We start from the raw sequence: 26,428 nt of genomic DNA, 5'->3' as shown, positions 1-26,428 counted from the left end.
GCTGATCTCATTTCCTCCAACATGAATGTTCAGACTTTTGGTCCAGAAAGCTCCACTTGACCTTCCAGTTTTCCTTTCCATGCCAGTTTCCTTCCCTGATGACTTTGTGTTTTCTGAGGAATCCTGTTATTCCAAACTGAATTTTCCTCTCGGCCTCCGAGTCTCTAAACATGCTGTGTTGATCCTGCTGAGCAGTGACGGTTCTGACCTCCCTTACTTTGACATGTTGCCTCCTACATGCAGACGCTTCCAGATGAGAAAAATAAAACCACAAAGTGATGAAGGAGAATCTTAAACCTTCAGAAAACCACTAGGCTGCTCCTCATCTTCTCTCTGGTTGTGGCAGCAGTGGAGCCGACGGTTGGCCTCCATGTACGACCTCTGGTCAAGTCAATCAATCAGGTTTATGTGGCACATTTCAGCCACAAGGCAGTTAAATGTGTTAAACATAAAAACATCATGCAGTTAACAGTTGTAAAGCCAGGAACAGGCATCACATTCAAGTATCATTGTTAAAATCATTAATACACATCCAATATGTTGGACGATATTCCATTTGTTATGGTTCAAAAGCAACTGCAAACAGGTGCGTTTTAGTCTTTATTTAAAGAAACTCTGTGCTTCAGTTGTTTTGCAGCTGAATCACAGTTAGGAAAACGTGTAACGGTCAGAAACATTTATTATTATTTATTAAATTATTATTTTTTCAGCATCATTTCCAGTTTAGCAGGCCCAGAATGACATGCTAGATGTCGTTGGGTATACTGGTGTCTTCTTCAGAAACTGCAATATGGAGCTAAATTGGGGCCATAAAGTTTGTTCAATAGAAAAAAATAATAAATTAAACACTCTGCTCATCTTCTTCTTCTCTAGGAAATGACGTCCAGATCAATCTGCTTACCTTCGAACATCCAAGAGAAACTCGTTCTTATTTTGGACGTTTGCTGTTTTAGAAGGTCCAGTAAGAGCCTTACCAACCAGTAACAACTTTATAGATCCAGTCAAGTGAAACTAGAACTGGAGTTATAGATGTTCCTGATTCCTAGTTCCTGTTAAAGAGATGAGCAGCATGTTGTATTAACTGGAAGCAGTGAAGTGATGATTGATCTTAACCCAGCAAGAAGTTTTAGTTAGAAAATTTTCATCTTGACAAGTGATTTGTGAGTTTAAAGAATCTGCCAAGATGACAGAAAGGACTCAAAAATTATCTGATCCCCCAAATTCCATAACTTTATTTTTATTATTGTTGAGGTGGAGAAAGTTTGAGTTTTTCCAGACCTTTATATGAGCAAGACAGTCCAATAACAGATCAAAACTGTTGTTTTTCATGAATGGGCAGATAGATTTGAATTTCATCAGACAAGCAGCAGAAGGAGATATTGTATTTCCCCAAACTAGACCCTGGGGACAACATCTATATAGAAAATAAGACTGGGCCAAGGACAAATCCTTGAGGAACTCCACAAGTGGGAGGTGCTGGATGTCATCTCACGTTTTGAAAAACAAAACTTTAGATTTCAGTGTGAGGCAGATATTTGGTATTATAGTTTGTTGTTGACAGTGAAAGAGAAATTTAAGAGGCAGAAAAAAACAACAATCTAAAAAAATGATGAGTTGGTAATAAGAGGTGCTGATATGTTCTGTATGTTTACAACATTCTAGGAAGAATAACATAATAAATCATCGCATTCCGTTTTATTTATATTTTCCACAACTCCAAGGTATTTTTGGAATGGGAGCTTCGTGTTATTTCCAGTGAGTTCTGTTTCTCCTTCCAGCTTGATGCAGCTGTAGAAGGTGTTCTGATTCAATGCAACACATTTAAATCAAAATGATCATGCCAATAAATTTTTAACATTTTAGTTGTGAATCATCAGAACCTGTGAGTCATATATGGAGAGAAGACGCCGAAAGACCCAGAACCCAAGGCCTTCTTGTTGCAATAGTGTCTCCAGGTGCTCAAGGTGCAGCGCCATAAATCTGGAATTATTCATAAAAAGTAATTGTGGCACTTTGAGTTTTCCATATTAACTTTCTTAGCAGCAGCTGTGCTGCCTAAATAGTTCACCAGATGTATAAAATTACACAGAACGTTTAATCCTCACTGAAAGCGGATTATAAATTTATTAGCACAAATAAAATACAAATTACATCACACTCTCTGCTGTTTTTAAATCAAGCGGACCTTTCGTTCGTTCCGCGGCGTTCCAGTCGGACAGTATTCGCTGCCGGACAGATTCCGTTGACATTGCTCGGGCAGGTGTTACCCAACCAGAAGGTGTGCTCGCAGGTAGCCATAGAGAAGCAGCCCGGTCCTCCTCGGCCCTCACACCGGTACCTGCTGCAGTCATGTACCGGCGGCCGCTGCAGGTCGCCGCCAGGTGCGCCGTGAGAGCGGCGGCGTCCAGAGGCGCCTGCGCGAAGGTAGGAGCTAAAAGTTAGCTTGTTGCTAACTCCGGAACCATCTAAAAAATCCGGATCATTTAAATCCAGAGAGGCAGAAACTGAGGGGTTCGGTTGGTTCTGATGAGATGAAACTGCGGAGAGGAACAGATGTGTCAGGATTACAGGATTAAATACCTGATGGGATCATTTATTCTGACTCACCTGCTGATAGATTTAAATATTCAGGTTTTTTTCTTGTTGAAGGTAAACAGGCAGAAATGTTTCTTCTGGAAATAATTTCTCCTCTAGAGTCTGAAAATGAAAATAATAAGGTAATAAATAATAGAAATGTTTACATTTAAATGTTTGAATTTGTAAAACTTTTTATTGTTATGTTTGTTGGGGTTTTGGATTCTTTTTATTTTAATTTCCACATATAAATCAGAATATAAAGATATATTATAACATATATAATTTCCACAAGAATAAAAATAGCATTTTATCAGAAAACTGATGCAAACTTGCTCTCTGTGTAAATGGGCTCATTGAAAACTCCTAAAATTACAATAAGATATTTTTATTAATTTAAAGCATTCGTAAATTACTTATTTTTTCTTTATAGAAAAACAAACTATAATTGTTAAAGGTCATTATTACCCTCTATAGTTACATGTGAATCCATGAAATAATTTCTTAAGTTTTATATTGGTAAATAATCATTTTTTATGTACATTTTAAAATGATCAGTATTTTCTCATTCTGTAAATTCACTTGAGTTTCACAAGTTATAATGAAACCTCACTTTTACACTGAGTTCACATTGAAAAGTCCAAAATGAACCCAGAGTTTTAATGATCAACATACTGAGAAATGTGTGATTATTTGGTATTAATCTGGTTTTTAAGCAGCTTCATGACTTAAACTGTTTTTCTGATCCAAGTGAGTTTCAGGAACAAATGGCTTCCAGAAGCTTTAGGTTATAACTCAATTAAATATTTATGACAAAAATTGTGCGAATCTTTAGGTTTTATTGATGTCGCCACGAAGTTTTCAGTTAAAGTTATTTTTAAAAAAGAAATTCTCACCATTGTGTTGGATGAATTGGGTATTTTTAACTAATTATGGGTTTATTGTTCAGGAAAATGCTGCAATATTTGAGAGATCCAAACCTGGTGCTGATCGGTGAACATCTAAGCCAGAACACCGTGACCTCTGACCTTCAGTTGGTTTTAGGAAAACGTAAACATTTCTATGATAAATTAAACTCTGAATATTTTCCTTTTGTCATTAACATTTATTCTCAAAGATGTGATGACCAATAATAAACTCCTGAATTAAATAGACATTATTAAAAACACTGAGTTGGACGGATAAAAAATATTTTTTGAAACTTTTTTTTGCCTTCTTGTCGTTCTGCAGAACCATAATAGCTGAATTTTCCTCAGATATTGAGCAGCAGCACTGAAGTTCATCGCTGAACAAATGCAGCACATTAACTTTTATGTTGCACACCTATCTGAATTTTAGAGAGAAATGATAAATATAATTTTTTCCTTCCAGCTGCTGGAGCAGGATTGGTGTCTGAGAGCTTCGGCCGCCGGCCAGCTGAGCAGATCCAGCTGTTTGACGCAGAGTCGGGCTCTGCACATCAGCACTCAGGTAATGAAGCATCAGGAATCTGACCAACAACCCCGCTCATGCTGAAACCAGGCGTTCCTACAGCGTGCAGGTTGGGTAGCGGATGTGTTTGAACGTCCTGCAGCTTTACTCTGAGCCACAGAACAGTTTATCTCAGCTTCCTCTGATGCTAACGCAGCTAATGGTGATCAAGATAAAGAGAAAATAAAATATTTTGGCGATTGTCATCAAGAGATTTTTTTTCTAATCATTAAACTTGCAGAAGCCTTAAAAACACATAATTTTATTTAGATCAGAAAAGAAGAACAAAATGTTAAATTGATATTAATTCTTAAGAAATTAACTCAATGCATCTTATTTTTTAATTGATCACATTTACTTTGTATTTCTGCTGAGTTTGTGAATCAAAACGTTGATCAGTCTTTGCTATAGAAAAACAAATCTTTCCTGGATGTTAGTTTTTCTTCTGACATCTCGACCAGCAGAGGTGGGAAAAGTACTTAAGTAAGAGCAGAACTACTTCAACTTATTTTTACTCAAGTACAAATAAAAAGTAAGAAATTACTTAAGAGTAAAAACGTATTTGGTAAAACGTCTACTCAAGTATTGTGTAACTGATGAAATGATCAACCACTTAATATTTAAAAATTGCATAATTTATGAACATACATTTTTAAAATTCCATCAGCTTCTTTCCAAGCCGAAAACAAATTAATATTTCCTGAGGTTAGTCTCTGTTTTGGTGGATTATTTATGATGAAATGAAATGTTTTCCTTGAAGTTTTTTGGTGTCAGACACTTTGATCAGAAGTAATCGATGTGGGTTTGCAGCTCCGCAGCGTGAAGGAGACGCCTCAGCACTCCCAGGAGGAAGTCGGCGCCTTCACCAAATTCATCGAGGCCATGGGCTTCACCGCCCCGCTCAAATACAACAAATGGGTGAGTTGGAGGGTTTGGATGGAGTTCTGGTTGTTTAGGTTTGGATGAAGAGCAGAAAGGCGGAAAATGTTGGAGGTTTTAACCCAGAGAAAACGTGTTTATATGTCCTGATCCGTGTCCTTCAGGGTGAGACGTGATGTTGGACCAAAACCGTTTCCTGATTTAAACTGAAACTACAGAAACTAAAATGTTTGAAATCACTTCAAAACACAAATTCTTACCAATACTTTTTGTCTAGTTTCTAGTGCAAATGTCTTAGAACTCGTAAAAAATACAAAACTAACTTTTCAGCAAAGCACAGGAGTCTGTTTTAAGTAAAGATGCGCCGATCTACTCTTTTCATGTCTGATATCTGAGGTTTATTAATGGTTAAAACTGATCTAATATTGAAAAAAAGCTGAATTTACTTAAAACATTTTTTGTTTCTTTAAAGACAGACAGAGTTATCAAATTTACTTGATAACTTTGCACCAGTACAACTGTCTGAAATGCACCAGTAACTTCTCAAGTTTGGTCAAACATATAAAAACAACGTTCATTTTTTCAGGCAGTTCAGTTAGGAGTAAAACAGCAAATGGAAAATAAAAAGACTGAAACTGACTAAAACAATCAGTACGTTGGTGAAACATGTAAAAAATAAACTGTAACAAACTTTCTTCCAAATGGTTCAGAAAGTGCAATCAGGAATTCTAAATATAATGTAAAATAAATAATAAAGTATGGCGAAGCTCAGGGCACAAAACATAGAAATAGAGTGATGTGCCTGTATGGCCGCAGCACATTGTGACGGATCTAGAATGTTTTCCATATTGGGACAGATACAGATGTTAATATCCAGTTATATCGAGATTTAAGTCAGTTCTTCATTATTGATTCCAAAAGTACTGGTAAGTTAAAATATACTTTCTAACTTGTTAGGAATAAAAAAAATTTCAGCAAATTAAAACTTCAAGTTTTAGCGCCTCTTTAAAGTTTTGGACTTTTTTGCCTTGACAGAAAATCAAGATCGCCGCGCTGCGCATGTACACGTGTTGCGTGGAGAGAATAAACTACGACGAGTTCTTTGACAGTAAGTCTGAGTCCTACATTTCCCACAATGCAGCAGAAGGATCCAGCTGTTTTCAGGCTTGTTGATGTAGTAAAACGTGGTTCTGTTTGGTCCAGAATGCTTTCTGCCGGACACTCTGAACTCCTGGTTCCTGGTCGCTCAGCTGCATGTCTGGTGAGTCAAACGCTTTGCTGTTACATGCCGTCCTGTTCATGTTATTGATTCGTTCAAATAGTCATTTGCTGCGTCGCATCGCGGGTGGAGGATGTGAGGAGAGGAAATGGTTCTGCTGCGTAAGCAGTCTTCACCCATTTCAAAATAAGAGCATGAATAAAAAGATCTAAAACCAAAACTTCAACACAGTTCAATAATGAACTTTATTCAACTAAACCAGAACTGAACAACCAGTAAAGTTAAGAATCTATCCAGGAAAATTAACTTGGGGGAGTCTAAGTGCGCTAAGCGTTTTCAAAGTTAGCTTAGCTAAGCTAAAAGTTAGCTCTGCTGTTAGCAGAAGTTTCCCACCATTTTCTTTTAAAGCTGAACATCAGCTTAGATGGATTTTGGATGTGATTAGATTTACAGATTTTGTTGTAATGGATGCAGTTTGGACTTTTCCCACCCTCTAACAGAACCAGTCAGAATATCTGTAATAGAAGATGGACATTTTTTCATGGTAAATTGTAGTTTGGATGATCTGAATTGAACACAGATCAACTGAGCTACAAAACGTAGACAGAGGGACGAATGAGGGAAGGATGATAGCGGTGAGATGGTTCAGTGCTGGTGGGTTTAAATCCCAACTCCTGACTGAAGGTTCGTATTAAAGCAACTAAATCCTCCTGATTGGACCAATTTAATTAGAAAACAAAGGTCTTGTCCATGCTCCCTGTTTGTTGTCTGGCAGGATGTGTTTGGTGCGGATGCGTCAGGAGGGCAGAGAGGGGAAGTTCATGTGCCGTTACGTCGTCCACTCCATGTGGGAAGACGTGGAGCAGAGGAGCAAGATCATGGGGGTGAGTCGGGTTTGGTGCCAGTCAGAGGGACTGTGGTTGTTTACATCGATTGGGTAATGAATGCTCAACAGAAAATTACATTTTTTAAAATTTTATTGTTGAACAACCAACTGACTCAAGAGTTTTCTTCCAACTTTTGCTGTTGCCATTTTGCGTTTTTATTTTTTTTGTTTAAATGTTTTCTCAGTTTGAGTTTCCGTTATTTTGTTTTAGTTACCTATAATAACCTCGGTTAGAAGACGGTTTTAAAGGAACTCACTGATGTTTGACCGTTTTCTTTTGAACAGCTCTGCGACTAAAAGCATTTGTGAAGAATCAAAGATCCAAACAAGAGTTGTTTTCTGAAATAAATGTCCGTTATTTTAGTCCCTCGGCTGCAAGCCATGCCGCTGCATCCTGCAGAGCGACGCAGGTTGTACATCAGCATAACTTAGCCAACAGGCAGGAAGTGCAGCCAGGTCCCAGGAGAGCGCGGCTGGCTGCGGTCACCGCGGCCACAGAGTCGCTCCTCTATTCTCCGTCAGTGGAGCAGCTCCAGGAAACGTCGCTGGTTGGCATGGAGCGCCGGACTCTGGCTCACAGAGAGACTCCTGCAAGGCCGATTACTGCACAGCAGAAATTACAGGTTTCACTCTGAAAAAGTCAACTCTGTTCAGGAGTCACAACAAAGAATGTTAATGTGGGTCTGCAGGATATTTCAGGGTCACTTTAGGAAAAACAACTGCCGCTCTGAAAGCCTCAACAAGCGTGAAAAGCTGTTCTAACCGGTGGCTCCACGCTGCTCACACAGACCTGGTGCTGACCTGCGTCCGTCACGCGCCAGAAATCTGTCCGCTTCAGTCAAACATCAGCGCCGCTTTCCTGGGGGAGTTACTGGGTTGGAAGAGACGCCTTGGGAGAAAACATTTAGTTAACTGCAATCTGTGGGAATTAATTTCAGTTAGAAAAGTTTTTATCTGCGTTGATCCCCCAACAACGGCACAGTGAGCTAATGCAACTCAAATACATATTTTTCTGTTTCCATCTGGTGAAGAAGGAAGATGCGCTCAGTGTCTTCAGAGGTTGTTGTGTCGTTTCCTTCAGTGGATTTTGGTGCAGCGCCCCCACAGGCCAGGAGGAGAACAGGTTTTTGAATTCATTTGACTCAGTGCATTGAGAAAGAAAACCGCAGCAGCGGGAAATTTAAAAAATGCTGGAATTTTGGTCCTCGGTCGAGTCCAGCGCACCAGCAGGTGTGGAAACACCTGATGCCTGGTCGGCTCCAAACCGGGTTTTGATTATCACACTGAAAAACCTTCAGTTCAATTCAGAAATCGCAAAGGGAAAAAGTCTGATTCTTCTCCTGGCCTCCACATGTCCAAACTCAATCGATCCTTTAGTTTCTGCCCTTTAAATCAGTTTTCAGATTTTTTTTTTAACCTAAACCTCAGTTTTTATTTCTGCATGCATAAAAAAAAGTAGAAAAACTCCTGAACTTGAAATGTTTCCTCAGACATTTGGACTCTAATTTACAGAAAAATCGGATGTTGCTGTTTCAACATTGTTTTAACAGCGCCATCATCAGGTCAAAAATAACCTGAGTTAACTGCTATAGGTCGGCATTTATCATATATTGTGATTATTTATTGTGAAAAAATCCTTATAGGATTTTTAATTCAGTGTTGTTGTGATAAATTTTAGTTATTGCAGGATGATCAGAAGTTTTACTTTTGTTATTTTCTCCATTGTTTGTCCCACAAGAAAATCAACAGATATGAGTAAATTTGAAAATATGATTAAATGCAGCCACTGTGTGCAACTTATAAATCACACCTTTTCTGTTTCAAATTAGTTTTTCATGAATATGTTTTTGTGGCATACAGTTACCTAAAAAAATAATTAACAGTTTTTTAAAATAAAAATCTTTAGCAATATCACAATTGTACAACAAAATATTGTGATAAAATTCTAGGTCCATCATTCATCCTTCTTATCGACCACAGACCTGATGGTCTCAGAACCAGTCCAGGTTCTAATGGACCCAGCTCGGTGTTTGTCTGTGCAGAACTGAACTGTGGTTCTGTGTGTGCTGCAGATCGATGCCATCCACAGGAAGGAGGCCATGAAAGCCATGACTGAAACCTTCTACGCTGCCATATTTGGATACGATGAGGTCAGAAGAAAGCAGGAGCTTTTTTTTAGAAAACATGAAATCAATCCCAGATCTCTGGGTTTTAACGCCTGGAGAGCGTCCAGACATTGGTCCTGGTTTGAGGTGAAGACGAGTGAAGTGTGTTTCTGTGTTTCTGCAGGGAATCCTGTCTGATGACTGCGTCCTGGCCGCGGCTCTGTGGAGGAACCTGTTCAACTGTCAGTGTGACGACCCCCAGCAGCTGGAGCTCATGGTGGAGTACGTTCGCAAACAGGTGTGTTGGTTACTCAGTCGCACTTCCTGCCAAAAATTATATCACAATATTTTTTTGGATAACAATATCAGAGACGATGTTCCACATTTTACTGAATTTGGCCAAACAAATGTGTAACTTCAAAACAGATTTTATTTTACTTTGATTGTGAAAAAAGTCAACAAAATAAAAAAGATATTCATTTATAAATTTGTACAAAATCACACCACACATTTAGTAGATGAAGAAAAATGTAAAATAGATAAAAACAGTCTGAAATCAGCTACCAAATATAAGCAAAAGTACACAGATGAAAATCCACTGTGGTTCAACAGAACATTAGTTTTACAAAATGTTAAAAAGTGTTTCTCCCTCATGTTTCTCTTAAGAATTGAAAATCTTGTCCAAGTTCCCAGTGATGGCAGTCGTTGGTGGCCGTGCTGGTCTGAGGATTCATGGCAGGTTCTGCTATTGGGAATGAACTAGAGTAACTGTTACACCAAACCAAACGCTGCTGGTGTCTCATCATCTCTCCCATGCCTGGGTTTGGTTCTACAGCTACAAAAACCAAAGTTCCTCAAACCACCTGGTTTCCATCAGCTTTTCCAGTCAATGGGTCTTCACATTGTGAAAGGCCTGGATGACCTTTGACCAAAGCTCATGGAAGGTTGATTAGCAACAGAGGTCCTAAAAAACGGCTCATCTTCTCTGCATCATTCCCCTTAGAGTCACTACTTTATTTTGGTGGACAACCATGACTGTCGTTGGCCTACAGTTACCAAGTTAAAACCTCTTCTCCATTGTCAAATCTAACTCCAGCTGCTAAACTGGGATAGAACTGGTCTGGTTCTACCCCAGTTTAGAGCGTCTCCATTAGAGTCTGTTCCTCAGTTTTGTGGGCGTGGTCGTTCACACTCTGATGTTGTTAGCAACGATGCAGATAAATGGAGAACCTCAAGGTTGTGGTTTTTGTTGGACTCAACTAAACTCATAATGTTGTCCTGTATAAATTTCTTGCCCAAACATAATAAAAGCAACTCAATTTAGCTCATTAGTTTTATGTTTTAAACATGAGCAACCTGTTGATTTGTGTAATGCAGTCAAAAGATGTAAACCAATATTCACAAATGAACTTCATTGAAAAGAAAACCCAAACAGTTACACCAAGCTAATGTTATGTAGCTCTGGTGTTTCACTCTGGTGTTTCAGTCGGGCTGGTACAAAACTGTAACTCCAACAAAACGCTGAGCAGAGCTGCATTGCTTTTTGCTTCTTCATTTCATACCGGTTCTTCAGATAAATCTGCTGCTTAAACGGCTGCAAAATTACAGTCACTCTGCTCCAAAAGTCATTCAGGTGGACATGGCAGTACTGCAGACACCATGTCTCCTCGTCTGCTGCAGTGGTTTGAGGAGTTTGCAAGGTCTGGCCCTCTCTCACGCAGTGACGTAAATTACGCCAAGGCGCAATATATGGCTTGTACTGCCTCTGAAATGGGTACAAAAAATGCAGAAAAGACGCAGAGAGTCTGCTGATGGCGATGGCTCTGGCTGCAGTAGAACCATTTAAAGACGTGTCTGTTTTTCTCATCTCTGAGGAAGGTCAGACAAAGAGCATTTCAAAGAGGTCTGTTTAGTGAAACTGCAAAGAAATGACTAACCTGAAGAACCAACTGGACTTGCCTCCACATGGAGGGAAGTGAGGTTCAGTGAGTGAGATGACTGTAAGGTTGGAGTTGCCCATGTTGGGTTTCGACTTCATGCTGCATCATTTCATCTTGGCTTCCATTTCCAAATAGTTTCACAGATAAAAATTGCCTCCTCATTCAAGTGTGTATTTATGTGATGTAAAACCATTAGTGTTCTTTGTGCTGAGTCTCTGGATTTCATGGGAATTATGTAAATCATTTAAAATGTGTTTTCATTGCATGTTGTTGTTGCTCTGAGGGTAAATGTTCCTCTGCTCTTCACAGATGCAGTTTATCGACTCTCTGGACGGAGAGGATCTGCTGCTCACAGGAGAGGTGAAGTGGCGCCCTCTGGTGGAGGAGAATGCTCAGAGCATCCTGAAGGTGGTCAGTCCCACGTATAACGACGCAGGGCTGTGAGATGAACGCCTCTCCTCTCTGAAACCATGAAACACTTCCTGCTTCTCCTCAGATCAGACTTTAAACCTCACCTCAGTCGCTGTAGCTTCTCTTTCTTGCTCCAGGTTTTCTTAAATAATGAAGTGTGTGTGGAGGTTCAGAAAAACAGCAGAGACAATCGTGGAATAGGATTCAGACACATGCAGGTGTGTCCGTCGTCCTGTCGGGTCTGAGAGCAGCTTCTGTATGCAAACACACTCTGTTTATATTTCTACTGAATGCCGCTCTGTATTTATAAAGTATTTTTGAATATCTGTGTGTTTCCTCTTTGTTTAAATAACCTGCTTGTTCCCTCGATGCTCTCAGACCTGAACAGGATGCAAAACTCAGAGACTTAAACATCAGTGGTTCTAAAAAAAGATGGTTAATAAAGTTTTCTTTTCAAACTCTGACTTGTTTTCTTCCGCTTGTTCTGATCTTGTTTACTGTTCACTGGACGCACCAATCTTTCTACATTTATACATCCAACTCATCTTTGCAGAACTCTCACGCCAGTCTGGACTATAAAGCAGCCAATTATTGTCTTTGGCTGTAATTAGCCGCCTCACTCTGGACGAACAAATGGAGCCAGAATCAATCAATCCAGAACTTTTTATACAGTAGTTTAGAAAAGATTGAGGGTCGCAGTGAAAACATTCTGGTGTAACAGTTGCATTCATTCATAAAAACAATTTAAGAGCATAAATTAAATTGTTTTTATTATGCACATCCATTATTAGTATTGCAATGTATAATTACTGTGTAATCAATTCCACTGTACATTCAGTCATATAGTTATTCAAAGCTTATGAGAGCTTACAGTAGATTTAGTCACCTAAATATGTCCATATTAAGTTATATAACTAATAACATGATTAAGTCTTTCAGAATTATTACAATTCAAAGACATTAATACCCTTAAAATTTCACTGCACTTGAGAAATTGGTGTCTTTTTATGTAAATCTGTGAGATTTAAATTTATTGTTGAATTGTTTTGATTTGGCCCTTTGATGCTGTCACAGCTGGTGGGAGCTGATGCTGTTTACTGAAGTGGATGTGGAAGTGTATATCTTTGTTTTAGAACAACGAAAAGACACTTGGACATGATTGCACAAAGGAATGTTCATTGTATAATTTCATGATTTCGAGAATTTGTAATAAAAGGACAGAGTTTGGGGAAGAAGACGGCGGTCGTTCCTTCATTCTCTGAAGCTAATCATGTTTACAGGCTTTCCACTCAGAAGAAAGGAGAAGCAGAGACATCAATAAATATCATTTGTTACAATTGTTTCAACCCAGCTGAGACGTGTAACACAAAAGGTGACTAAAGACCAGCAGTTTCAAACTCCAGTCCTCAAGGGCCGGTGTCCTGCTGTAACATGTCTGCAGAGCTCTGTAGGGGTTCACTGCATGCTGGTGAGGCAGTTTAGCCATTCAATCCAAGTGCGTAGGGCGAAGGACACATCTAAAAGTTGCAGGATTCTGGTTCTCGAGGAATGCAGTTTGAGCCGACTGGCTTAGGCAGAAATCTATTATGCAGGTTTAAAAGGATAAAAAACAGAAGATTGTCTGGAAAGTTGCATAAAGTCGAGTCTGACGTTTTCTTTTCCAAACACCTGGAGGTTCTGATGATCAGATATATGCAGGCCTGTCATAACAACACCTGAACAACTTTTCTTCTTCCTCAAACTTCACTCAGTTACCACTTCCACAACAAAGAGTGTTGCTGTCAGTGTGCCCTGGATTGTTGATGCAGTTGAATCTTTGCTTCATCAGAAACGTCTTCATTGGAAAACCATTTGGAAAACTGGCTGAATTGAAGCAGACGACACTGACAGAATCAGTCAATCTTTATTTACCGTTTACAATATATTCCACTCTGGCGTTTAGAATAGAGTAAATTTATTACCTCACATTTCAGACATTCAAGTGACAGGCCATCAAATCATGTAGATTCACAGAAAGATGAAAACATAACATTAATTATACAGTTTTAAGAATAGCATACTCCATTTAACAAAGTGATTTCCAGAGATTAACAACAAATAGACATTTACCCACAAGAGACTCACAATAAATTGATCAAATCAATAGTCAGACAAGATTAGATAATTAATTAGTTATTTAATTTATTAATGCAAATAAATAGAACACTATAATAAAAAGCTTTATATAGCATTATCCTTCCTGCTGTTTTAAGAGATGGGGGCATTTAGACCCATCAGGTTTTTACTCTATGCGCAGTCTGGCGGGTCACACTGACCCTGTGTGCGCTTTTACCAGGTTTTTTCTGTGTGGCTTTGAAAAGTGACAGTCTTATGGGAAAACTCCCCGCTTGCCCACCGTGACATTTGCCGCACTCCCCTTGAGCAATCACCCTAAGACCACAGGAGACTTAATTATCAGTGTCCTATGTGGAAAAAGAGAAAAAGTTCAGCTGCAGGGATTGAGAACTTCCTGTGGCAATGAGTTTAAATCTGATCAGTAAGGTTTCATTTTGACTTTGTGTTCTTCATGCTGAGAACATCAGAGTTACTGTTTGATCAATGAGATCTTCATTGGCAGGATTTTTACTTTATCCATGGTGTTAATGTAAGGAAACATCCTGTCAGTGAAGGTGTGTGTGAAGGTGTGTATGTGTGTGTTAGTATCCAGATCAGAGAACGACAGTTTTCCTCCGTCCCAGTCCAGATTCACTCTGATCCTCTGGAGTTTCTTCTGGAATGGGAGGAATATGAGAGGAGCAGGTGGAGACCCTGCTGAGTATTTACCTTCATAGACTCCAATATCTAACCATCCAGACTCTATCTTTCCCTTCCTCTGAACAGACTCTTCTATCACACCAAGCATCCAGAATTCACTGTCTCCAACATCAACATCCCAGCTGTGGTTCCCCGAGTTGAAACCTTCAGAGCTCAGAACAGAACAGCCATGATTAAACCTCTCTGGATTATCAGGAAACTTCTGTGTCTCTCCTAAACTCACACTGTTCAGATCTTCAGACAGGATTATTCTTGGATGAGCCGTGTTTGGGTCCAGAACCAGAGGAGTGTAGGTCACCATGTTCTTCATGTTGCTCCAGATGTTGAAGGCCAGGTTGCCCAGATGTTTGGCCTGGTCTATCAGGGCTCCTGAGGGCAGCTGTGGATCCTCCAGCAGGGGGCAGCGCTGGACTCTTTCCACTGCAGCCTTGTAGTTGTGCAGGAATGAGACGTCTTCAGCTCTCAGCTCCTCCTCTGTGGCTCTGACTGTGTCTGAAAGAGCTGCTATCTCTCTGCTCAGAGCCTCCATCTTCTCCTTCATCATCCCTCTCTTCTGCTCCTCTTCCTCCCTCAGTGCAGCCAGCCTGGCCTCCTCTTCCTCTGCTAGAAACTGATGAAGCTTCTTAAACTGCTCAACAATCTGCCTCTCTGTGTGTCGGGCCTGGACCTTCATGTGTTCTGCTGTCTGATCAAACTTTTCTTTAACTTCCTTCTTCAGCTCCAGTTTCTTCTTTAAAGGCTCCAGAAATGTTTCCAGATTCTCTCTGTGATCCTGAGCAGCTTCATCGATGGGTCTGAATCTGTGGCTGGAGTGTTTTTTTGAATCTCTGCAGATGGCGCAAATTGGTTCCAGGTGGTCCAGACAGAAGAGTTTGAGTTTCTCAGAGTGCAGACTGCAGAGACTCTCTGTATCTCTCTGGTCTCTCGGCACTAAGAAAGTCTCACACAGGTTGTTCAGAACGAGGTTACTGGGTCCATCTTCGGTGACCACTCTTGTTTTGCAAACTGGACACTCTCTTGCTGGTTTCTCTTTCCACCAGTTCTTCAGACATTCCTTACAGAAGCTGTGGCTACATGACAGAACAACCGGATCCATAAAGACGTCCTGACAGACCGGACAGCAGAGATCCTCCTCTGATCTGGAAGCCATTTTGTCTCTGAGTGAAGCTGAAAACACAGAAGGTCCAGTCAGTCACGGCTCCCTCCCTCCTCTACTAACTTCCCTCAAAGTGACTCTGAGTGTTCTTGGTCCAACTCACCTCCAGTGTGAGCAACTTGAAGCAGCAGAGTTGGAGGTTTCCACTTTTCTCTCCTGCAGCTGGACTCACTGAGAGGAAGCTGCTAGTTTGGTCTGAAGGTGAATCTGATCGTCTCTCTGCGGGAACCAACGATCACAAACTGATTCCTGCTTTAGTTCAGTTCTGATTGAGGTTTTTTATTCCAAAATCTGGAATTCAACCTTTGAGCTGCTATAAAACTCACTGATTAACAGGTTTCCTTTTTCTCAGATCAGAACTGAACCTGTAATGAAGACAGTAGATTTAACTGCTCTCAGTGCTGCAGTCGTTTCTTACTGAATACTTTTTATTCAAGAACAGTCGTACTAACTACATGTTGCTTCTCTTCCTTTTTTGCCTTTTTTGTCCCTCAGTTACTTCAACACCATCCTTCATATTTACAAGCAACAACCACGAGACTACTCATCATTCACTGATTCATTCAAAGTTAAAGATTAGACATGAACAGTTTGAAGCTTGATATTAATCTTTAATCTTTAAAGATCCTGTCAAAGCAGGAAGTTTTCCTCACTACCTTGCATTGTGGTTTATTCCTATTTGAAATGTTGTTCAGAAAAAAATCACTTTCAGCAACAAGCAGACAAACTTAAGTTCCAAACAGTAAATCATCATCCAGACATTAAATTACTTTCTGCTTAAAATTGGATCCAAAAACTCTTTTCATGTGTTTTAAATTCACTTTCTGCTTTGACATCAGTGGAAACACAGACTGCGATTTATTTTGTTTTAGAAATAAATCTGAGATATTTGGGTTTCTGACCACAGGGCAGAAACCTGTGGTGAAAACTTTAGCTTCCTAAAGTTTTCATTTTGAGGTGGAGAGACTCTCCTCTGACAATGGAAAACTGTTCCACCTTTACCCAGCAGGGGGCGCCACAACCCACGCAGTGAAGGAACTTAAATTTAAAGCAGTTTTGATCTGGAAACAAAACTACACTGGTTTTATTTTAGAGCAGAAGCGTTTAGAAAATAAAATCTCAATCCTCCAGCTGTGAGGCTCTGCAGCAGGCTCCAGAGTTTTTTATTTAACCCTTTTACTGCACAGAGATGAAGTTAATGTGTGAATCTCTCTTTGTTTGACCTTAACATGTAGAAAACTCGCCTGACAGTGAAGGTTCATCTATGAAAACATTTTGCTGCAGTTAATGAAGAAATAATAAAATATGGATGTTAAGATTTTGACCATTTCAAATGTAATCAAGTCATTTTGCTGCTTCTTGATTCAAACTTTTCCCCTCAGAAGACGACCGGGTCTGGACAGAACCGGGTCGTACAGATGACCCGGCTCAGTTCCTACCTGATGCTTTCACTTTGTAGAAAAGCTTCATCGGATCTAAATGTGCTCCGGGTCGCTCCGGGACCAGAAGTGGGTCAGAACCAGGCCTGATTAGCAGGATCCCAGGTGACAGAGTGACGCTGTGGCATCTGGGTCACGAAGAGGTCAAACCTTCAGGAGGCACAGCGGGTCAGAACCTTAAAAAACTCAAATAAAATTAATAAAATGTGTCGCATTGTGATCAAGAAAGAAATTAAATTATTCTTTTTGTTAAAATGTATGAACTTGGCTGTTTCTAAAACAGAATATAATAATAAAAAATACCTTAAAGCATCCAGTTTGTTTAAAATTAGAGATGCTGAATGTAAACTTTAGAGCTGATTTTAATTAAAATCAATAAGAATTACTGTTTCCTGCTTTTAGCTTTTAAACTGCAGATTATGAAAATATATATAGTAACCTGACATCTTCAATTATTTGTACCAGGAAATTTTATAAATGTATATTTCTGGAATATATGATTATATAATAACGTCTATATTTTACAAAATGTTGTATCACAAATATTGCCTACTTTGTATTATTTAGACCAATGTCAAAATCACAGTAAATATTTTTCCTTTATAATTTAACTATTTAAACATAGATCTTCATCAGCTCCATGAAATAGAATAAAAAAAGAAAAAAGTTAAACTGAACCAATTCAGTCATTCTTTCTGGATATAAATCTCAGAGAAAATAAAATGTTTTTGTATCATAAATATAAATTAAGTAAAGTTAAGCATTAAACAAAGAACTATAATTATATTCTGACTTAATGTGACAAACTAACAAAGTGAAATATAATTATGACGTGGAGGGAAAAGGATCAGTGGGGATACAAATTTGTAAAGAAAATCTGAAAAGTGTGGTGTGCATTTGTAAACTTGCTGCTGTTGGAAGATTCTGACAAAGTTCTGGCTCAGTCCACTTTTCTTTCTCCGTTTAGGCTACATGATAAAATCTTTCATGTTTCCAAACACCAGAGTTCAGTGATTGCTGGGAGTTCTCTCTATTTGGTTCTTGTGTCACTTTTTTAAAGTTTCCCTATAGAACGTTGTTTGCTGCTTTAGTTCCTCACAGCATTCTGCATTAGTTCCCATGTGAAAGAACTTTATTTGTACGGAACTGACAGTGCTGGACCTGATATTTTTGGTAAAGAAAATACACAAAAAGAGTCCATATATATAAAACATTGATGTTTCTGTCATGGGACCATTGAAGCAGGAAGGGATTTTCAGCTAACATCCATCAGATCAGGATATTTTCACAACTGATAGTCCGGTCGACCCGGTTCTACTGGAATCAGAACTCCATCATCTGCTCCACCTCCAGCTGCTGTGGTTCTCTGAGTCAAACCAACCTGTTCCCCTCCTGGCCTGTGGGGGCGCTGCACCAAAAACCACTGAAGGAAACGACACAAAAACCTCTGAAGACACTGAGAGCAACTTCCTTCTTCACCAGATGGAAACAAGATGGAGGCGTCAGATTTTAGTGTTGGAGGATTTCTCTTTAGTCTTTGACTAAAGACCAGGAGCCATTTCTGCTGCTAGCGCTAGGCTAGCACGTTAGCTTTGGTTGTATTTACCCAGAATGACCTGCGCTATAGTTCACTTCCTGCTTTTGGAGCGGTCTGTGGTCCGTTTGGCTTTCATATTCAAACTGAACCAGAGTTCACTTCAACCAAATCCAGACCAAGGTTTGGAGGACCAGAGGTCAGAGGTCGATTAGCGTTCACACCTCACCAACCGGACTGGACTTTACAGGCAAATGGGCTGGAGTCGGATTAAAGCGAACTGAACAGGACTGGTGGGAATACAGGCCAACTGTTCAGGAGAAAATCTGCTTCCACTACAGTCTCTCTTCTGTCCTCTCTTCTGGTTCAGCCACACACAGTCTGGTTCTGGTTCTGGTTCTGGTTCTGGTTCTGGTTCTGGTGGTCTTCCTGTTAGAGTGAGTCATTCCTCTCCACTGTCACCATATTCTTGCCAAGGAGAAATCACTGCTACAAAGAGAACGACTCGATTGAAAGAGCTGGAATTCATTTTTACTGAGGTGATTGGACTGTTCTGGCTGGTACTGCTGGGAACGGACTGGACCTGTTTGCTTTGTACTGTTCATTTATGAATTAGGGTATATAAATAAAATAGTGACATAAAGGTTGAACTGTATGGAGGTTATTGATAAGTGTAACTTCTTTGGGTGGGTTCTGTTCCTTCACCGGTCCAAACTGCAGTTCTGTTTCTGGTCTCTATCGTTCAGTCCGTCTTTTATGGAGCAGCAGAATAATAAAAACTGCAGTTGCTGACATTTACTGTGAGATTCTCACGCAGACTGTGTCAATCTGTTGTGCTTCAGAGCATCAACAAAGGTCTCATTGATACGGTGAAGGTCCGCTTTCCAGACCGAAGGTTCTGACACTGGACGGGTTGTGGTGATTATTTTAATTTCAGCCTTTTGGTTGAGTCCTGTTCTTGTGTGAGGCAGAACAATGGTGCGGTTTCTCTCTCTCTCCGTTATGAGCTGGGACCTTTATCTGCCAGCCGGCTTCACACCATCAATGCCGTTCTGTCCGAGTGTTGAAACTGTGGGTGGACAAACCCTGTGAAAGTCTGTCTGCTGCTGCCGTCCTCAGAAAGACACAAACCCGTCTCAACAGAAATTCACAACGTTTTGGGGAAAATCTCACATTTTCTTTCCTTTCCTGAGACGTTCAGGATCAGATTATTTGTCTTTTTTTACGTTTATCTTCTGGGTCCTTTATAACCAGGCAGCTTGACAGAAAGATTCACAGCTGAAGCTCTAACGAATTATCAGACCGTATGAGTCAAAGTCTGTCAAAGGAAGTGTGGAAAAAATAAAAATCACATTGTTTCTATTTCAGCAGCAGCTGAAGGTCTTTCAGTTCATTTGGGTTCCTGTTTTCTCTCTAAACGTCCCGCAACATTTTGGTTTTCATTCAGCTTTTACTGAACCAGGACAAAACTCCTGAAGCTCAAAACGGTTAGCTACAGAAAACACAGTACATTAAATAAAACCCACTCTCCTGATTCGAATTTAACTATATAGATTTTGTTTTGGTGAAATATTTCTATCAGGTTGAGATTTGGACTTTGACTAGACCGTTGCAGCTTCTTGATCTGTGTTTGTGATTTTTGACCTGATTTGGACCGGAATTCAGATTTTACACAGTTGGACTCACATTTAGCTGAAGGAGGTCATAGTTCATTAAACGACAGCCCAAATCACCATACCTCCACCACCGTGTTTAGCAGATGTTTGTCTCAGAATCTCATCCAGATGCAGCGCTGCTAACCTGCCGCCATTTTGTTTCTAGAGAAAAGAGGCTTTCTCCTACAGTCTTTCCAAGCTTCCATACTAGCTCAGCATCATGACCTTTAACCTTTAATCCACTTCATGTCTTGACGTTGGGCTGAATCTGCAGAAAAATCCTTTGTGCTCTGCAGAGACACATTATTTTACTGTTGTAGACAGAAAAAATTGAATTTTAAATGCAGTTATTCACTACTAAAGCAAGAATTTACTGAAAAACATGTAAAACTATCATTAAAAAAGTCCAAATGAAAAATGACTCAATGTTTTGCCTTTCACATCTGACCTGCTTTGAAAAGGATCCTTTCTGTTGTGGAGGATTTTTACCAGATACATTAAGTTCAAGATTCACACTTTTCTGAATCTTGAACATTTTCAGAGTTCAGCTGAAGCCGTGAATCATGTGTGCAGCGGGAGCCTGATGTGTCAAACTACATGTCAAAATTCATAAATGAAGACGAAAAATGCATTTGTAATCTCAGTGAAACATACCTGGTACAAAAAAGGCTTTGTAAGGGTGAAGTTTGGTGGAGGGATGACCATTTTGCTTGTGGATTTTCAGGAGTTCCAGTAAAATTGATTGTTAATCCTTTAGAAAACCAAGACATTTTGAGAGAATGACCACATCAACAGACTTCATGAGACTTTATACAATAATAAACACAACAGATTCAAAATGGGGCATCAGGAACACGAGCAAAGACTTTCTGCAAAATTAGGACAAAACAGGAAAACATTTACTAACATTAGCGTTGGATTAGGCTCTCAAACATTTTCATAATAAAAGTTGAGCGTTTCTCATTTTCCACACATAAAATCAAGAGCTGCAGGTTGTTCTACAGTCTATAATTGTTTTTAGGAATAAAATATTGTCTAATTCCTAAGATCTGGTTTCCTTGCAGTGAAATGTTGGCCTATTTGTTCCAGCAGCAGATCAGATGGTGTTTGTCCAACATCTGTCTTCACCTCCATGACTTCATGCTGACTGCATGGTCACGGGTCGGCCTTGTTTACTGAAGGCGTATGCAGGTCACACACGCACACAGACACGCACACACACACACACACACACCCCACGCACACAGACTCACACGCAGACACGCCTCTATGATCAGAACGACCAACCAAATAGTCTGTTTCATCTTAAACAGAAGTTCAGGTTAAACAGCAACAACTCTTCCTCAGGATGAAGAGTAAAATCTGCTGAAGTGAATTATTAATGTGGAGGTGAAAACTTTGACCTTGATACAGACTCAGGGTCAGAGGTGAAGGTTTAAACTGAGAGGACAGCAACTGAGCATGTGCAGAGCTTACTAGTTTATGCTTTACTTTTTGAAACTGCAGTATGTAATTTTTACTTAATGAAATATGTTTTTTACATATTTGTTAAAACTGTCACCACGTTGTGACAGAAACAGACGATCTATGAAAAGACTGATCTCCTTCACCTTCTCCCTGAGCTACTACTGTCGTCTGAAGAAATACACCAAAAACAACCAATCACAGCTGGGAGGAGGGGCTTAACGCTGTCAATCAACCTCATGTTCGCTGCTAAATATGCTAATGGCTGAGAAACAACTCATAATTACAGGAAAACCATTTATTTGCCATCATCGATAAATGTTTCTGTATGGGCGGAATGGGAATGGGTGATTGACGGCGCTAAGACCCGCCTCCTGGCTCTGATTGGTGGTTTCTAGTTAGCACTGGGAGGAGCTTCATTTTGTTCAGATTATCTGTCTCATAACAAACTCACAACATGGTGACACTTTCAACAAGTATGTAAAAAATGTTTAATTTAATTTCATTAAAATATTTTATTGATCTCAAAGGGAAATTAAATGTTGTAACTCATATTAACTCAAATTCTTCAAAGAGTCATTCTAGATGTTGGTGACTTTGGCAGTACAGCTCTCAGGGCTTTGGCATTATTTCAGCTTTTCCAATGTTAATCAGCTGTGCCTTGTTGAAAACCTCCCCATTGCTATGGTTACGCACCACAACAACACAGCAAAGCATGAAAAATATGACCAAAAATCAGTCCAACTGCACAGTATCCAAAACAATCAGCACCAAAAATAAAGAAATTGTTTTCCCCACAGAAAACATTTTCTGTCCTGTTTTGACATTTCAGGCGTACCATACAGACAAGATGGAGGGCCGTTGTGTTGAGTGTAAAATGTCTGTGGTTTCTGCAAAGATGCACAAATCAAGAAATTTCTCTCTGGTTCTCAGCTGAATGTCTCTCCTGTTCCTGCCTGGTTTGCCTGCAGCTGTTTCTGCAGAGTGAAAACGTGCTGACGCAGGAAAATCCTGCAGGTTTGATTCCTAGACAAAGTGACAGGAGAATAAAGGAGAATAACAGAGAATAAAGGAAAATACCGGAGAATAAAGGAGAATAACAGAGAATAAAGGAGAATAAAAGATAATAAAGAGGAATAAAAGAGAATAATGGGGAGCAGCTCAGCAGCGTCATAAACTATCACAGACATGAAATGTGGATGTTAGTTTTCTATCTGCAGCCGCATATTTGAGTCGGTACTAAAACCATCATCAACAAGTCATTTAAATTCATGACTGCAAAGTTTTCCAGGTCCAGGAAAAGCTTGGAGTAACTCAGGAAAGTTGGTATAAAGTATAAACTTATTAACTTTTTAATACATGGAATATTATCAAAATCAAAACTGTCGATTTGTTCCTGTATATTTTTCTAGAACAAATCTCCAAGGAGACAAACTCATAAAAGAAAATAAACAATCACGATCAAATCTTATTGTCTTTGTTTAGCAGTTGATTTTTATCATTTAGTTTTTATTTAAAGAGTGAAAAACACAGTTTCATTATTGCTCACATGAATCCCTCTAATTGAACAGCAGTTGTTAATATTTGACCTTTAGTTTTATTAAACAAACTTTTTTCTCTTATTCGGTTTGTTTCTTTTATTCAAATAATTTCTGTTAGAAGCAGTTTATTGTACTAAATCAATGTAATGTAATAAATATTTAATTAGTTGAATGAAAATAATCGGATGCAGTTATGAGTCACATAGTTTCCTTCTGATGAATGTAAGCAGGTTTTATGTTGGTTTTATAAAAGTGTCTCCACAATTTTGTGTATGAAACTTTTAAGTAAGAGTATAATAAGTGCAGTGATGCTGTCATAACTTTCAACAATAATTTAAATCTATTATTCAGCGCTGCTCAATGCCCTGGGCGTGTTCAGAACAATTATTGTCTCTGATTGGCTTTAATTAGCATTTATTAGCTGAACTTATTCAGGTGTTTATAATGAATCATTTCCATCACAATAATATTAGATTAAACTTTCAGATTTGAACTGATTGTTTTTGTTTCTGTCAGGAACCGGCTGATGAATTTCCTGGTAACTGCAGGTTACATAAATAAACGTGAATAAATTTGAACTAATGACTGAAAAGTGATGCGTCAGCGTTTTCTCAGCCAGCGGGTCGGACCGGTTCTCCGCTGTGTTTCTAGCAGCGGGTTCGGCCGCTCCTCACAAAGATCGTCAAGATCAACAACACGTCCATCATCGAGTTTATTGTGGCAGCTCATGTAACGCTGCCTAAAATAACTGCATGAAAGGCGGCTGAACAAACGCTGCCGATGCTTCATGTTGCTCTTCTTCTAAAACTGTTTATGACCATTATGCAAATCCAAAAGTACAAACACCAGTAAAGATTAGGGATGCATCAGATTGCCCTCCCAATTTCTGAGATTTATTATCGGTAGATGCCGATCCGATACAGAAAAACAGCTGATTAAAAAAGAAAAATAAACGTTTCTGTTTCTTAAACACAGACATAAATGCACTCAACTCTAAACTTATTTGATAACTCTGCACCAGCTCATTTAATACAAGAAAAGCTTCACCAGTTTGGTCAAACATGTAAAAACAACTTTTATTTATTCAAGCCGATGTAAAATAAATAATAAACTAAAACAATAGCTTGACTACCTGGTCAAACATGTAAAAATAAACTGTAACAACCTTCTTTCAAATGATCAAAGTGTAATTAGGGATTCTAAACATAATATAAAATAAATAATAAAGCATAGAATTAGACTGAATAGATCTGCCCTTATGAATCAGGATCTTTGTCACTAACTGAAATCTTCCCAATAAAAATATTAATATTGGATTGGAGCATCTCCAGTAAAAATGAGGGAAACGTCTTCAGATATATTTAACTTTATTTTAGTAAAATCTCATAATCTTTTAGTTTAACACCATTTATTCAGGAGGAATCTAAATTTGAGGAATAAATGTTTTCAACTGAACTTCTCTAATTTTGTGTCTGTAACCATGGCGATTAAATAAACACACACTGCAATGGCCAGGTTTTCGATTTCTCCCCAGACTGGCTGAAACAGGGCCAAAAGACCCTGTCCAAACTGACGACTGATGGCTCAAATTAGCCTCCATTCATCCATTTTTCTATGCTTCTATTCTTCTATTGTACATGTGGTCGTTGACCGTCAGGCCAGAAGGTAGGAGTCTGAATAGTCCATGTTGGGGGTGGGTATCTATGATACCAACAGGAGATCAGATCTCCTGTAGGTAATGCTCTTCAGTCTAGTTTTGAAGCATACATGAAGTGTTGAAATAAAGCTAAGAGGGTATAAAATGACAGTTTAGAAATAAACTAACCAAATTAATTGTGTTGAAGTCGAAGTCTAAGGAACAATTGTGCAACTGTGAGATGCGTTGAGGCCATTACCAGGGTACTTAAGGGTACTTAAGGGTACTTAAGGGTACTTAGGCCATTTGGCCATCTCTAGCCGGAATAGGAGTGTTGTCCAGGTGGACTACCTTCGGCCATTGCAGTGTTTTAAACATTTTACTCTCCTTTTCTGAGCTGATCACATTCAACTTTAACTGAATAATCCTGAAAATGGTAAAAACAAAAATCAGATTTACTGTTTAAATGAGGCAGAAGGATGGAAGAAGAAAATCAGGAAATGGAGAAACTGAAATTCATCAGGTTGGATTCAATGGATGGATGGAATCACAACATCCTCTTCAGTACGGCTGAGGCAGTTACTCAGATTAAGATGATTAACCTGATTACTGAAATAATAATCAACTAATTTAGTAATCTATTAATAGATAACTGTAGTACACAGACTCTAAATGAATGTTTATTTTATTCACAAAAGGAACTGAATTGTTTATTTGTAGGTTTTATTCCAAGGTATTTGTCGACATTAAGCCAAAAATGGAAAGACGCCAGCACCTGCTGCTGCCCATCCACCTGTGAAGGGTCAAAGGTCATCAGCAAACCATCAGACGTCCGTCGCTCTCAAGAGAGTAAAACATCTCAGACCATCTCAGAACCATGACGGACAGAACCATGACGGACAGAACCATCAGCATAAGTTGATGAGTGGGGAATGAGACAAAGACAAGAATGAGATGTAGCAACGGTCTAGTCAAAGTCCAAACCTCAACCTGATTGTGGAAGGACCTTCAGATGAGCTGAAACAAAAGTCTGCCACATTGAAAAAAAGATTGGAGCAAAATTTCTAAACAATGTGAGAAACTGATGCAGTCAGACGGAGTTATGGCCGCTGATGTTCATGATCGTTTAACTGGTCAGAATATAAACAATAAAGTTTATTCTGAACCTGAAAGATCATTAAGATGTTTAGAAAAACACATTTTACATCTCCGTAAGAGCAGACCCTGAATGTCCTGAGTACAGATGATGTTGGTGTGAGGAAAATCCCATTTCAACCGTCAGAGAAGGAAAATACTGATTGAATAAACGAGGATCCATGATGGTTCCAGTATAACCAGTTTCTGACTGGCCCAGTTTCCCAGCCGGACCTCACAGCGTCAACTAACCCGCCCGGCCGTTCTGACTCGTGACCCGGACGCTGCATGGAAATCACACTCAGCTTTACCTATTCAAACAGAGCAGGGAGGATGATGTCAGGGAGAGGTGTTTGGTTCGATCACCTGCACCTCCCTGCTGGTAAACACACCGTCACACCTGACCCGATCCCGGATGTTCAGGCCCGATTACGGACACTGTGACCTCGGGGGGATTCTGCTGCCAAGAGGAAGAAGATGAAGAATTCTTCATCAATGGCTGAAGCATCAAAGGAAATTTCTGCAGAAGCGCTTGGTGAGGACGGAGGAACGCAGTCCTTCATTCCAGGGA

The 26,428-nt window shown here is 39.4% G+C and overlaps 2 protein-coding genes across 2 annotated transcripts; one reads left to right on the top strand and one right to left on the bottom strand.

Annotated features, from left to right (window-relative positions):
- Positions 1 to 2,216: 2,216 nt before the first annotated feature.
- Positions 2,217 to 11,948, top strand: uqcc1 (ubiquinol-cytochrome c reductase complex assembly factor 1). Its single transcript, XM_032549960.1, has 9 exons — positions 2,217 to 2,424; positions 3,946 to 4,044; positions 4,855 to 4,962; positions 5,959 to 6,031; positions 6,127 to 6,184; positions 6,918 to 7,026; positions 9,101 to 9,178; positions 9,318 to 9,431; positions 11,383 to 11,948. Exons 1-9 carry the CDS (start codon positions 2,350 to 2,352, stop codon positions 11,515 to 11,517), a joined length of 849 nt encoding a protein of 282 aa, XP_032405851.1. The 5' UTR covers positions 2,217 to 2,349; the 3' UTR covers positions 11,518 to 11,948.
- A 1,420-nt stretch (positions 11,949 to 13,368) lies between these two features.
- On the bottom strand, positions 13,369 to 19,902 carry LOC116709903 (nuclear factor 7, ovary-like). Its single transcript, XM_032548617.1, has 3 exons — positions 19,898 to 19,902; positions 15,758 to 15,764; positions 13,369 to 15,465 (listed from the first exon to the last, which is right to left on the bottom strand). The coding sequence occupies exon 3, from the start codon at positions 15,446 to 15,448 to the stop codon at positions 14,069 to 14,071; it is 1,380 nt and encodes a 459-aa protein (XP_032404508.1). The 5' UTR covers positions 15,449 to 15,465; positions 15,758 to 15,764; positions 19,898 to 19,902; the 3' UTR covers positions 13,369 to 14,068.
- Positions 19,903 to 26,428: the final 6,526 nt, after the last annotated feature.

Source organism: Xiphophorus hellerii, chromosome 20, assembly GCF_003331165.1.
Source record: "Xiphophorus hellerii strain 12219 chromosome 20, Xiphophorus_hellerii-4.1, whole genome shotgun sequence".
Taxonomy (NCBI): Eukaryota; Metazoa; Chordata; class Actinopteri; order Cyprinodontiformes; family Poeciliidae; genus Xiphophorus; species Xiphophorus hellerii.
This window is presented reverse-complemented; position numbering and strand designations above follow the sequence as displayed.

Coding starts and splice junctions, on each gene's coding strand:
- uqcc1 (XM_032549960.1), top strand. CDS start 2,350: ATGTACCGGCGGCCGCTGCAGGTCGCCGCCAGGTGCGCCGTGAGAGCG. Junction 2,425..3,945: donor CCAGAGGCGCCTGCGCGAAG/GTAGGAGCTAAA, acceptor TTTTCCTTCCAG/CTGCTGGAGCAGGATTGGTG. Junction 4,045..4,854: donor CTCTGCACATCAGCACTCAG/GTAATGAAGCAT, acceptor GTGGGTTTGCAG/CTCCGCAGCGTGAAGGAGAC.
- LOC116709903 (XM_032548617.1), bottom strand. CDS start 15,448: ATGGCTTCCAGATCAGAGGAGGATCTCTGCTGTCCGGTCTGTCAGGAC.